This window comes from Pleurodeles waltl, chromosome 3_1, assembly GCF_031143425.1.
Source record: "Pleurodeles waltl isolate 20211129_DDA chromosome 3_1, aPleWal1.hap1.20221129, whole genome shotgun sequence".
In the NCBI taxonomy this organism is placed as follows: domain Eukaryota; kingdom Metazoa; phylum Chordata; class Amphibia; order Caudata; family Salamandridae; genus Pleurodeles; species Pleurodeles waltl.
The window spans coordinates 1,117,186,271-1,117,200,237 of record NC_090440.1 but is presented as its reverse complement, the minus strand read 5'-3'; the positions used below and the strand labels follow the sequence as shown (position 1 = coordinate 1,117,200,237).

Genomic DNA, 13,967 nt, shown 5'->3' with positions numbered 1-13,967 from the left:
TATCTAATAAGCCCCACACCATGCGCTCAGCCCTGCCACTCCTGCTCCCCCCTAGTCTTCCCATACATTTTGCAGGGGGGCCCCAACTTCAAAACATTTTTTTTAGGGGGATGAGAGCAAAAATGTTTCAAGACCTCTGATTTAGCAAAAGGATCATAGAAAAAAGGAAAGAAGTTTAGATGAAAAGTAGGAAGAAATGCATATAGAGAGAGTAGAAATAAGGAAGGAGGAAAGACAAACATGAAAGCAGTGGAGGAGGACAGAATTTAGGAATGGTGGCAAAAAAGGAAAGGTGCATGGAAAAACAGAAAGGAAAAAGGTAATAAGAAGAAAGGGAAAAGATTAAAGGAAATAATAAAGGAAAGCTTAAAAGAATTTGAAGGATAGGCAAAAAATGATGAGTAGGGTACAATTAGAAAGAATGAAAGAAATATGGAAACAAGGAATGAAAGATAGAAAAAACAAAAAAAGAATGAAAGAGCAAAACGAATGAAAAATTGAAAAGATGAAAAACGTGATGTAAAGGTTGAAGATGGAAGTAAAGGATGACAAAGATATGAAGATGAAACACAAAGATAGAAGTAAATATAATAGGTAAGAAAACACAATGGAGAAAATAATCAAGAATGTAAGAAATATGCAAATGGCAACAACAAGAAAAAAATCTGAAGAGAAAAAGAAAGATGAAGAGGCAGAAAAAGTAAAGAGGGTGATACAAGGGGAAAAGGATAGGAGCAAAAAGAAAGTATCAGGGAAAGAGTTAGGCCGAAAGAAAGATGCTGTGATAAAAGAATGTGAAACAAAAAGCAAAAACAGAAAGTGTTATGAAGGCAAATAAAGTGAATTAAAAATAAAGTAAGAAAGCAAGGAGAGGAAAGAAAAATGAATAACATAAAAAGCCAGTAAAAAGATGGCAGAAGGGTAATTGAATGAGTCAAAAGAGGAGTATGGGAATTAAAGTCAGAGTACCAGGGAAAAAGAACAAGCAAAGGGTAAGGAAAAGTAATTGTATGAAAGTAGAACAAGAGGGAAAAAGCAACATATGGAATGAAGAAAAGGGGAGCAAATAAAAGTTATGAAGGCGGAAAAGAATGTAGAAATTGTGGATTGAGTCAGTATAGAAGAATGGAAGAGAGGGATGTAAGAGAAGATGGGGACAGCTGAGAAGAAGAAATGTGAACAGTTAAGTAGGAAGACAAGGGAAAGGAAAGTGACAGGGAAGAAAGACAAAGGCCCAGATTTAAGAGGGCCTAGCACCATTCCAACGCCACATTAGCATAATTTTTTTTATGCTAATTGGGCACTGGAAGGCCAAAAAAGCTGCACCATATTTTCAGAGTACTTTGTAACCGCTTTCACCACTTTATGCCTGTGCCAGGTATAATGTATGCAAGGGGGAGTTCCAGCATTACGGGAGGCGAAATAATGGGGCAAAAAAATCTAAGAGATTTCTTTGCGTCATTTTTATCGGCATCTTTAACATACGCTAAGAGCAGGCGTTAAATGGAGGCTCCCATCGTTTTTTATGGGCCTCTGTGTGCTTTGCAGGATTAGTGTCAAAATTTGTGACGCTAATCCTGCAAAGCGCTGGACTTGCGTCAAAATTTAGGATGCTAGTACCCCTGGCTACAGCCATGGCGTGCTGTATTTTAAATACAGCACACACATGGTGGCGTTAGGGGGGCGCTAAGGGGTGCAAAAAAGTGGTGCTGCAATAGGTGCAGAGCCTCTTTTCATAAATCTGCCCCAAAATGTTTATGCAGAGCCAGTTATTTTGTATTCAGAGGTAAACTAATGAGAGGCAATGAGATAAGTTGTGAAGGTCACCATGTTCTTCAAGTGTGAGGTGGGAATGTGCATCATCAGCAGATATGTAATTACCTATTTTGTATCAGTCTAAGATGCCAGCAGGGGTGCTAAACAAATATTCAACACAGTTGGTGTCAAGGCAGAACTGTGAGGGACACCAAAAATTACTTTGTCAAAGAATAGGCCCAGTTTGACCTGATGGAGAATTTGTGCAAGAATTACACTAATTGTGTAAATGCCATTAACTCTATTGTGGTGAATTTGGACAATCTTTCCTTTAAAACCTGATGTCATTTGGTGTCAAAGATGACTGAGAGGTCCAATAGAAACAATGAGGACACAAGGGCCCGTATTTATACTTTTTGACGCTAAACTGCGCTAACGCAGTTCAGCGTCAAAAAATTTAGCGCCGTCTAACGCCATTCCGAAGCACCATGCGGGCGCCGTATTTATGGAATGGCGTTAGCCGGCGCAAGCAGACCGGCGCTGCCTGGTGTGCGTGGAAAAAAAACACGTAGACCAGACAGCGCCGGCGTAGGGGGAAAATGGCGCTAGGGCGTCTTAAAATGGCGCAAGTCGGGTTGACGCTAAAAAATCGTCTTAACCCGATTAGCGCCATTTTTTCGACACCCAGACGCCATTTAAATGACTCCTGTCTTAGTAAAGACAGGAGTCATGCCCCCTTGCCCAATGGCCATGCCCAGGGGACTTATGTCCCCTGGGCATGGTCATTGGGCATAGTGGCATGTAGGGGGGCACAAATAAGGCCCCCCTATGCCACCCAAAACAAAATTGAAAAATAACAAAAATTATACTTACGTGAACTTACCTGAATGTCCCTGGGGTGGGTCCCTCCATCCTTGGGTGTCCTCCTGGGGTGGGCAGGGGTGGCAGGGGGGGTCCCTGGGGGCAGGGGAGGGCACCTGTGGGCTCATTTTGAGCCCACAGGCCCCTTAACGCCTACCCTGACCCAGGCGTTAAAATGTGGCGCAAATGCGGGGTTTTTTGACCCGCCACCTCCCGGGCGTGATTTTTGCCCGGGAGTATAAATACGACGCATTTGCGTCGCCGTCATTTTTTTAGACGGGAACGCCTTCCTTGCATCTCATTAACGCAAGGAAGGCGTTCACGCAAAAAAATGACGCACTTTGCCAATACTTTGGCGCTAGACGCGTCTAACGCCAAAGTATAAATATGGCGTTAGTTTACCGCCGAATTTGCGTCGAAAAAAACGACGCAAATTCGGCGCAAACGGAGTATAAATACGGGCCAAGGTCCTTACAAGGTATGCAGAAAAGCGGTCTTTGTGTCATGACAGGGTATGAAACCTGAAATAGTTACTTAAGATGCAGTTTGTCTCCAGGTGGGAGAATGGATGGTATGTGATAAGGGTTTCAATTGCCTCTTTTCAACATGGTGCACTGGAGATGAGCCTATTGCTCTAAAGACTTTGGGGCATAATTATGGAAAAGTGGCATATCATTCATGATGTGCCACTTTTCTAGCACCCATTGCGTCCCCCCAACAACACCATGTTTGCGCCGTATTTAAAATATGGCGGTTGTGTTCCTTTGTGTGCATCAATTTGCAGAGGATATCAGTGTACCATTTACTAGTCTGCAGGGGCAAAAACTGCAGGCACAGCAAATAAGCCACTAGTTAGTTTGGATTCTAGGTGACCAAGAATGTCAGCAGGAGATAATAGATAAGGTTAATTTATTCAAAGAGCAGCTGTCTAAGAGCTTCTAAGTAAGATGGAGTAGCTACAGTCACAAGTATACTTACAATGGTTATCAAACCCACTTGGAATTTGAAATTTGACTAGTTATCATCTCAGAAGAGCTGATGAAATCTTTAGCAATGGATTGCTAAGGCTTCGCCAATTAAAGGTTCATTGACTGACTGGATAAAACATAGGGAATCCATGTTTTCAATGCTGTTTTGACGCTAAGTGTCAGACAGTTGTGGTTGATCCACAAGGGTGGGGAGCATTGTTCCCCCCGCCCACTGCAAGCCATGCGTAAAAAAAAGAAAATGGCAATTAAATAATTTCATTGCCATTTTCTTTTTACCGATGTGAGCCCCACAGTGCCCCGTGAGCGGAAGACATGCAAGACGTGTCGTCTGCTGTCGATTGGCAACATGGAGGACTGAAGCAGTGGCTGGCCAGATGCTCCAAAGTGTGCATGTCAGTTTGGCTGCTGTCTTGTGATGGCCAGCCTGAAATGCGCACATTGAAGCTTTAATCAGCTGGGTGGAGGGCAAGCACAGGACACCATGGCCTAAAGAAGCATCCAGCCGTCCTGTTCCATCCAATCGCGGTGCTTCTCACGTGCTGGTTAATAGCATGAGAGCAGAGTCTGGATGGTTAGGGACAATCCACAGCAAACTTCAGATTCAGAACACCCAGGAAAATGTGCAGCAGTGGGTAAGTTCCATTTATTTCTATATTATTTATTTGAAATATTAGTGTATTTGTTTTATTTTGGGAATTTGAAGGGAGATGTTGTTTTACGATTGCCTTTTGGAGGGAGAGGGTGTTTTAGTTTGGGCTTTTGGAGTTAGGGTGTTTTTTATTTTGTGCTTTTGGAGGGAGGGTGCATTTTATTTAGTTTTTTGACAAGTTTTGGACCTGGTTGTTTTTTGCAGGAACATACCCAAAAGTTTTGCCTCCTTCCTCCTACTTTTTCAAATCCTATTTTTGTTGACTTTAGGACTCAGGGAACTTTACCACTGCTAACCAGTGCTAAAGTGCATGTGCTCACTGTCTAAATTGTATTGGTGATTGGTTTATTCATGATTGGCATATCCCAGGGCCTGTAAATCAAATGCTAATAGTGGGCCTGCAGCACTGATTGTGCCACCCAGATGAGTAGCCCTGTGAACATGTCTCAGACCTGACACTGCAGTGTCTGTGTGTGCAGTTTTAAACTGCCAATTCGACCTGGGAAGTGTACCCACTTGCCAGGCTCAAACCATCCCTTTTATTACATGTAAGTCACCCCTACGGTAGGCCCTAGGTAGCCCCAAGGGCAGGGTGCAGTGTATTTAAAATGTAAGACATGTACTGGTGTGTTTTACATGTCATAATAGTGAAATACAACTAAATTTGTTTTTTCACTATTGAAAGGGCCTATCTCTCCTATAGGCTAACAGAGGGATTGCCTTTAAATATCTTTTAAGCACAGTTTCCCATTGGGGGCAGATAGAGATATGGAGTTTGGGGGTCTCTGAACTAACAATTTAAAAATACCTATTTTGGTAAAGTTATTTTTTGGATTGTCTGTTTGAAAATGCAATTTTTAGAAAGTGTGCATTTTCTTGCTTAACCATTCTGAGCCTCTTCACGGCTGCTGAATACACATCTGGGTCAGACTGACAGTTGGGCTGTTTGTGAATTCACTCTAGGCAGTGACACAAAGGGGCTGAGGAGTGTCCTGCATTTCCTGATGAGTCTTCCTGAGCTAGGGTGGGAGGAGGAGTTAACACCTGCACTTGAAAGGGCTGTGCCTGTCCTCACATAATACAGTCTCCAACCCCATAGTGTGTGTCTGGGGCATGGAAAGGAAGAGGCAGGGACTTGTGCACTACAAAGACTTTCCTTTGACATTTGTCTACTTCAAAGGCAGAAATTAGTATAAGTAGTGGACCCAAAACCCTAGACTTTCAGAGTACTTCTGGATCAAGAGGAACCTCTGACAAGGAGAACAGCTTGATGCTTAAGGAGGACTTGCCACTCTGACTGTTGCTTTGCTGTGCTGGCCTGCTGTTTCTGCCTTAAGAGGGAAAGGACTGGACTCTGCTTGTGAAATTTCTCCAGGGGCTTGGACTGAGCTTGTCCCCTGTTCCAAAGTCTCAGGGACATCAAAGACTTCATCTGCCAGTGCCTGGGCAATTCTGCTGAGAGTCCTGACTTGCTAAGCGGTGCTAAATCCAGTCCCTGGGCCCTTAGAAGTGGAAGCTGGTAACCTGTGACGGAAAATCCATGCACAGCCTGTGTGTGCATCAGAAAAACCGATGCAGAGCCTGTCCCACTGCTGAAAATTAGACACAGCACCTGCCTCATAGCCAGTGACTCTTTAACATCCCTGAACTGACCTCAGGCTGCTTGTCCAGAAATGGGCGCATCCCTTTCATGCGAGGAAAGAACTGATGCATCGCTTACCCAGCAGAGAAAGAATCGATGCACTGCCTCACTTGCAATTGAGAAACCGACACATCGCTTGCTTTTCAGATGCACACTCATCCATGCTGCTTTATTGTCAACGCATGCTTGGTACTTTGTGTTAAAACAACACAGTTTTCACTGCGTTACTGTCTGTGTTTGTTCAGATGCTTCACGCATTGCCTCTGAGATAAGCCTGACTACTTGTGCCAAGCTACCAAGGGGGTGGGCAGGGGTTTTCTGAGCTATGTATCTCCCTTAGCCTGACTAGAGTGAAGGTCCGTACTTAAACAGGGTAGAAACTGACTGCCAACTAGAGACCCCATTTCTAACAGAAAGTGGTGGAGCACTTCACTCACCCCACCACTTTCAAAGGGTATCGGCCGCTCCCGATGTTAGATGGGTCATAAGCCAGAGCAGGTTATCGATAAGAGCATGGTTCAAGATGATTAGAATGAGTTGGGCAAGATCAAAGAAATCAGAGAAAAAGGAAGTAAAGTATGTTTGGAATTAGTAGATGAAGGTACTGACAATAAAGGTTGTTAATGTCTTCACTGCCTTAAATGGGAGACACTCAAATTAGAAAGAGGGTGGACCTTGCTTTTCCATGAATGAGAGTAAGCTACAATAAAAAAGAGCAACTTCACCTCTTCCTCCCTGGCCTCTAGTTTTACTCAAGATGTTGTTCAGGGGACAGGAGATTGGTCATTTCTGACACTGAAGCAATACTGAATAGAAACTCCATGACGACTAGTAAGTGACGATATTATCTTAGATTAGGTTATGAAAATCACAGGCGTTCTTGACTGCAAACCTCACATGTATGAGAATGCCGAGTGGACAATGGCAGGAGGCGGAGAGAGTAAGGAATTGTCATCAGGTAGTGTGGGAAGGTGTTCTGGAGCACAGCAGTAGTATGGGGGAATATTTGGAACATATATCAGTGAGATATAGGCTGAATCTGTAGGAGATGATTGGTGATGTGCAATAGCCTTCAGCTGAATTCCAGTCAAATGTTCAAAGGCTGAACTTTTTATTGTTTTGAAGTAATCTATAACAATGAAGTAAACCACAGGAGTTTGCCTGCCTCTTATTATTGCTACGGAGATATAGGCGATCATTATGAACACAGCGGTTTTAACCGCCGTGTTCAGGCTGGCGGTCTTTCCATCGACCGCCAGCCCCCCTAGGACCCTGCCGGCCGTATTACAAACATTCTGCTGGGCCGGCATGTGGAAACATTGTTTCCGCCCGCCGGCCCAGCAGAATGCCTGGCTGGGACATTGCCGGCAGCTCCACATGGAGTTGCCGTCAATGCATTTGTGCCGCGGGTGCAGCTGCACCCGTCGCGCAGATCACTGCCCATAAATTGGGCAGTGACCTGCGCAGCGGGGCACTGCACAGGGGCCCCTGCACTGCCCATGCCAAGTGCATGGGCAGTGCAGGGGCATCTAGGGGGCCCCGGAGCACCCCTTCCGCCAGCCTTTCCCTGGCGGGGAAGGTTGGGGGAATTGGGATCATTATCCAAGGGGCAGCAGCGCCAGGCTGCCTTTCGGAGACAGCCTGGCGGTGGGTGAGGGGGCTTCATTATGTGGCGGAGTGAGCCGCCATGCCGGATGGCGGGATTTCCCGCCACCGCCGGCATGGCAGCCCACACCGCCAAGTTCATAATGAGGACCATAATCTTTGTATTTTGAGCATATGTACCCTCCTCCCATTGCTGTTCATATGTTTCATATGTTCATTTAATTGAGTGCATTTTTCTCATTATAACAATGGCGGTAAAAACCACCTACCGCTGCTGTGACGGCCGCCAACATACCATCACCGTGGCCACCATCCATCCACCATATTATAATCACTGACAGACTTCTGCCACAAGAAGGGCCGAAATCCAGCAGTGATTGTACTGGTGGACGGGGGTGAGCTGGCGCTGCTACTACCAGCACCGCCACGCCAGATGAATGATGGCAGCTGTATCACGACCTGTGATATGGCCTGGCGGTGTTCTGCTGGCAGGATGCAGCCTTTGGTAGGAGCACCCCTTGCCATTCCCTGCCAGAAGACCTCCTCGACCAAGGTTAGTCGGCCTTCTGACAGGGAAGGGGGTGGAAGGGGTTGGGGGTGTTGTGTGTGCGTGTCTGAGTGTGTGCATGAATGTGTGAGTGTGTGTGTGAATTTGTCTCTGTGTGTTGTGTTGTTTGCGTGGTTGTATGCGTGTGAGTGAATGCGTGTAAGAATGGTGAAGTGAGTGCGTGTCTGCATGTCATTGTGATCGTTGGAAAAATGTGTGCGAGCATGTCTGGAAGTATGCATGTATGAATGTGTGTATGCCAGTGTGAGTAATTGGGTGCATGTGTGGTGCGTGTCTGAGGGTGTGTGCGTGTATGGGGGGTGAGTGTGAGGATTTTAGGGGGTGGGCGGGTGTGTTTGAAGATCAAAGGGGGTCAGGGGAGTTTGGATGGAGGGGAGGTGGGGGTGTCAGGTGTGTGTTGGGGGGTGGGGGAGCCACCTACTGGTGACAGGGAAGGAATTCCCTGTCACTGGTAGGGCCTGCCACCATTGTTTTCATGGCACTGCTAACGCCACCGAAACCATGGTTGTAGGCAGGCTCATAATGACAGATGGCTGTATGAGTGGTGAAGTGGTGGGTTGGCTGTAGCCAACCCGCCATTCTCATAATGTGTAGGAATGTACCACCAGCCTGTTGGCGGTCCTACCACCACATCTGCAATCACCCCCAGGGTTATAATACCCCCCTAGTACTGTTTGCACATATATAACAATCTTAACAATAGATCATTTACTTTACTACAGTTTAATAGTGCATCAATTATTCATGGATTGTATTGCAGCATTTATAAAAGTATTTACTACCCACCCCATTGTGGGACAGTGACGTATTGATTTATAATGTTTTATAGAATTAAATGACGGTGCAATAACTTTAGCATTTAACATGTTAATTCTTGCATTTGACATTATTCATTGATCCATTATGAGATATACAATGTTTAGAATAATCAGAGGTGTATTTAAGCGTGGTACAGACAAGTATAAGGCACAGATGAAAATCTTCAACTTCCTTGAAGTCTTTGGGCATATTTATGAGATTGCCACGCAGTGCAACAAGTCACCTTGCTGTGCTGCGCTGTGCTGCGCGGTGCTGCGCTGTGCTGCACTGGGCTGCACTGCATGACAGGGAAAGGGCAGGAATGTGCCACATTTAAGTCAGTAAAGCGCATCCCTTCCTTTTCCCCTGTGCCAATGCCCTTTTGGCAGCCTAGCGCCAAAGCAGGCACCCTTGCACCGTGGTGCAAAGGTGCGTCCGTTGAATGCAGGATTGTTTTTGTGTAGAAAGGGACACCTTCCCAATCAAAAACAATCCTGTGAGGATTTGTCCTCTTTCCATCTATGCTGCAGAATGCAGCGCGCATAGAAAGAGGAACAAGAGAGGAGAAACAAAGATATTTCTCCTTGTTATGCCTCTCCTGGCGAGGAGTAGGTTTTTGGCGCATTCCCAGGTTTACCATTTTTGGTGAATTTGGTAATGCGTCAGAAACCCATGGGTGTTGCATGGGGATACCCACGCAACACCCATGGAAATGCATTCCTAGTGCATACTAATCCCACACAGTAATTTGGGCTTTGTTGCATTACTCTAGATTTATAAAGCCACTGGTGGCCACGCAAGGTGACCTTATGCGGCTTTATGAATCTCATTTTTCAGTTGCATTGCTCTTGCACCAATTTGCGTGGTGCAAGAGCAATGCAAAGGGGCTCAAAAATATGCCCTTGGTTTGTGTAAGGAGAGCTGTAAACAAGTTTTGTGAAGAACCCATAGGGGGCTCTTAGAGCCAGGTTGGCTTTAGAAGCTTTTTGGGTCGCCACAATTCAATGAGTGCGTAGACAGAGAACGAATTCCTTAGTTCAGAACAATACAACTGTTGTACATTTAATGTACCACTTTAGAAACTCATGTAGGCTCTTTTGTACTAAGAGAATGTAGCTAAAGGCCGGGAAGGGTTGGAGAACAGATACTAGCCCTATCATTTCAAGCAATTAAATTCTAACACACCATTACAGTGATGTAATTCTTATTATTATGTTGCTTATAGATCACTTTCTTTGCAAATATATTGTTTGTTTTTTATAATTACATCTATCCACATTATTGCACTAGACAATGATGTTGATTTAATTAAAGTCTTAAAATCTACGATGTGGATTCTTGTGTGTGCCCATTCACGGTGAAAGACGTGTCAGAACACACCAGCGACAAATAATCCTGTGAGTGTCACAGGACTGCTTGTTGCTAGAATACACCATCCTCATACGTGCAGGTGGTTCATGGGTCACTTACCCAGATGATCTTGAAAACCTAAACGCTGGCTGTATCCTGCTTTAAAATGCAAAATCAGAATCAAACAGCAACGAATAACTCTGAGTAAAAGTAATTTCTCAAGGTGGAATGTCTGGGATATAAACCAAGAGTTGGTATCACGTTTCATCGGATTGAGAGGTCAGCATTCAGGATGCCTGTTTAGACATCAGCATCTTGGTTTCAGATTTCTTTTTGTTCTGTTTTAGCATACAGATAGAGCTCGAATATTTCCTTGCTCGACGGCCTAAACAAGATGTGCTCCTATAGAGTTTTGCATGGGCTTGATGTGTACGAGAGACACACAAAAAGATTTAATTTGAACAACTTGCTTATAATACAGCAGAATTATTGCAGAGAAGACAACGTAAGTGAATGCAACCACAGCACTGCTTGATCAGTGCAATGAAATCACGAAAAGTAAATCCATGGGCATCTGCAGTTGTGGAGTAGAGGCACTGTGGGGCTTGCCCCCATGCTGATGGATAAAGTACTTCCATCTAATAGCGACGGGTGGGTGGACTACTTGAAGGACGCTCAACTCCTTATTTGCCCTTCTCTCATTGACCAAAGTAGGATGTAAATTAACATAGTTACTGGCAATGACAAAAAAGGGGACAAACACCTAAGATGAGGTGGGTGATGGGTGAGATCTTGGTGGAGTTTGTTCATTTCCTTAACAGTCCAGTCCTTATCCTGAGAAAGGATAAAAAGATGGCCACAAGGTGATGTAGCTTGATTTGCTGTCCCATCCCAACACAAGGGACACTTTGTTGTGAGAGTGGGAAGGGGACAAGACTGTCCAGGCTGCCCCATCCCCAGACATGGTGAAAGGGGAGGCCACTGAGTGTGGCAATCAGAGCAGCGGTGGGACCTGCTGGCTCATGCGTCACATTCATAGATCAAGTAACACCTCTCCAGCCGATGGAGCAGCAACCTAGATCAGAGTAAGACACAGATCACAATCATTAGCAGGCCGAGATACAACAGGTTATCAGTGACATGCAGAGGTGCTGCATTAGCACACACATACATTACTTATGGGTGCTAGCATTTAAATTCCCTATATCACTCCCATTGCAATTCTAAGGATTCTCTGTTGTCCTGTAGTGCCTGCGAGACTAAGCAGTCTAACTCAGCTAGAAGCCTGCTATTGAAAGTCCTTCTAGTAGTTTTAGAATAGATAACAATGTAGTCTAGTTACATAAGCTGGAAAAGGAAGCATCAGTCTGTTTGTCTCATAATTCACTATCTTTTTCAGGTCATTGAAAAGCCAAACCTGCTCCATCATAAGTGAGAACATTTGATGGTCCACTGATTGGTGTGGGGGCTCTGGTCAGCTAGAATCAGAGCTTAAGACCCTGGAAAGCCAGGGAAAGACCTAGCCTTGATTAAGTAGTAAATTATCACAATGGAAGGCAGAGAAATGAGAGGTCATTGAAGAGCACGTCACTTAGAAGGCACACTACTGCGCCTTTTTTTCTCCTGTAATTGTCACATCACAAAAAATAGGAAAACTGAACAATACCTGCACAAACCTCACATGGTGCTTATTTTGGCCATTAGGGTAGGTACAAGAAGAAAATAAAACTGCGGGCTCACAGCCGTTGGAGCCTACTTGACCAGGTGAACCCATTCACTAACATCAATTGATCAGTCAGTGTTGCCAACACTGAGCATGTGGGTACAGGGTGGCACCACGCTCTTGAACCACCAATCCACTGGCGCGGTCAAGGTGAAGATCAAAGAGTGATTCCTCAGTTGTGCTGAGGGGGCTCTCTTAGAAAAAACGTATAAAATCAAGGCTCTTTCAATTTTCTCATCTCAGCCACTAACCGTCAGATATAATGCCATCCTCCTACTAAGAATATTTGTCCTGATGTACTGTTCCTAAAGAAAATGTCAGTTGCATGCCGCTACAGATGTCTCTATATGGCCCACAATGTGGAGCATGTGTATAGAAAATGAGCCACGCCCTCGCAATGGTGGACGTGGATGGGATGACAGGCGTTCACTATATCTGTTTTTTTATCATTTACATAGTGTAATTTTAACAAAGAAATTAATTAAGAGAAAAAGAAAAAGTCAAGAAGCGGGGGTATGAGGAGGTATTCCTCACTGATAGGGATTCCCTACCTTTTCCTTTTCAAGGTGTTTTTCAATTACGCTGTCATCATCACACGGTGTGGCATGCAACGTCTCCTGCAGATCCTGGGTCTTGTCAACCCACACCAACACCTCCTTTCGCTGCGCCGCAAACTTGTCCGACAAAATTATGAAGTTCTTCAGTAAAAAGAGCCTTTAGGGAGACAAGACAGTGCTCAGCCCCAGTGATATCAACAACGACATACATAGTATTTACCACAAGACCGGAAGCAAAAAAACAACTATGGAAACTGTTGAAATCACATCGCTAGCCGAGTGAGTGCAGCAATTAAAGGTGATATTTTTCTTCAAAATGGGGCCACACCTTTTGATTTCACAGCACAATGTACTAAACATATCTGCTAAAAGCCATGTGTTTTGAATGTCTAAAGAGAAACACTTGGAATGCTCCAATGCTAAGGTTTTGAATTGTATGGAGCAGCAAATCATTTATGTGCGGAAAATAAATTTATGTGCAGCCACCTCGGGTCTGACCACTAAATATCCTTTGGCCTTTCGCTCCCAGAAAGCAGACCACCGTCAATCAGCAATCTAAGGGCCATATTTACAAGAACGTGGTGCATCACTAGTAATGCGCCACTTTTCTTCGACCCCTTTGGTCCCCAAACGCCACAACGGTAGCGCCATATTTACAATATGGTGCACCATGGCGCATGTTAGGAGCAATAGCGTAATTGTTTTTTACACTATTGTAACACTATACTGGATTAGCATTTAATAAATAACACTTACTCAGTATAGTGTTAGTAGGCCCTTTGAAATCACTGGGAACCTCATTTTACCACCTACTTTAAGCAGGCGTTAAAATTTATATAATAAAGCTAGAAATGGTGCAATGGAAACGTGTACACTCCATTGCGCTATTTTTAGCGACCCTCGAAAAATGTTGCACCAAATGTGGCGTTAAGGGGTGCAAGGACCTTGTAAATCTGTCCCCAACAAAGGTCATCTTCCTGTAAGGTATAGGACCAAACGAGCTCAGCAAGTGGAAATCGTTGCACGAACCTCCCACTGCGCCAATGACTCAGTGTTTACTCACCTCATCTCTACATAGGTTTTGATATACTCGAATTTGTCTGTAAGTGTCTGCACTCGAAATCCTTCTTTATTCAGGAGCGGGTCATAGCTCTCCATCCACAAGCGCCGCTTCATCTGAAAGGACGCTATAACGAGGTTAATCCTCTGCACTTCTTTACCTGCATTCTGCAAAGCAAGACAAAATAAATGTAATCTGAAATACTCTGCATAAAAAACACCACAGCTAACCTCCCACAATAGGGCAATAGCTACATTAAGTTTACAAATTCCAAAGTCCTGCCGTGATTGCCTTTCAAATTTGGAGGTAATGACCACTGTTAACTGCTCTACTTTGTAAATTAACTCTACTCTACTTCTATTGCTGGTAACATACACCTTCAGGCAGAGGCCTGAGCAAAACATTGTTAT

At 44.5% G+C, this 13,967-nt stretch overlaps 1 protein-coding gene across 9 annotated transcripts in view; it reads right to left on the bottom strand.

Annotated features, from left to right (window-relative positions):
- LOC138285004 (uncharacterized) overlaps nucleotides 1-13,967 on the bottom strand; it is a 267,259-nt gene that overhangs the window by 94,378 nt on the left and 158,914 nt on the right. For all 9 annotated transcript variants that reach the window (XM_069224411.1, XM_069224407.1, XM_069224413.1 and 6 more), the window contains 2 exons: nucleotides 13,561-13,724; nucleotides 12,492-12,654 (listed from right to left, as the gene is read on the bottom strand). In XM_069224411.1, the coding sequence (XP_069080512.1) occupies nucleotides 12,492-12,654; nucleotides 13,561-13,724 (327 nt within the window). The remainder of the gene's footprint in view (nucleotides 1-12,491; nucleotides 12,655-13,560; nucleotides 13,725-13,967) is intronic.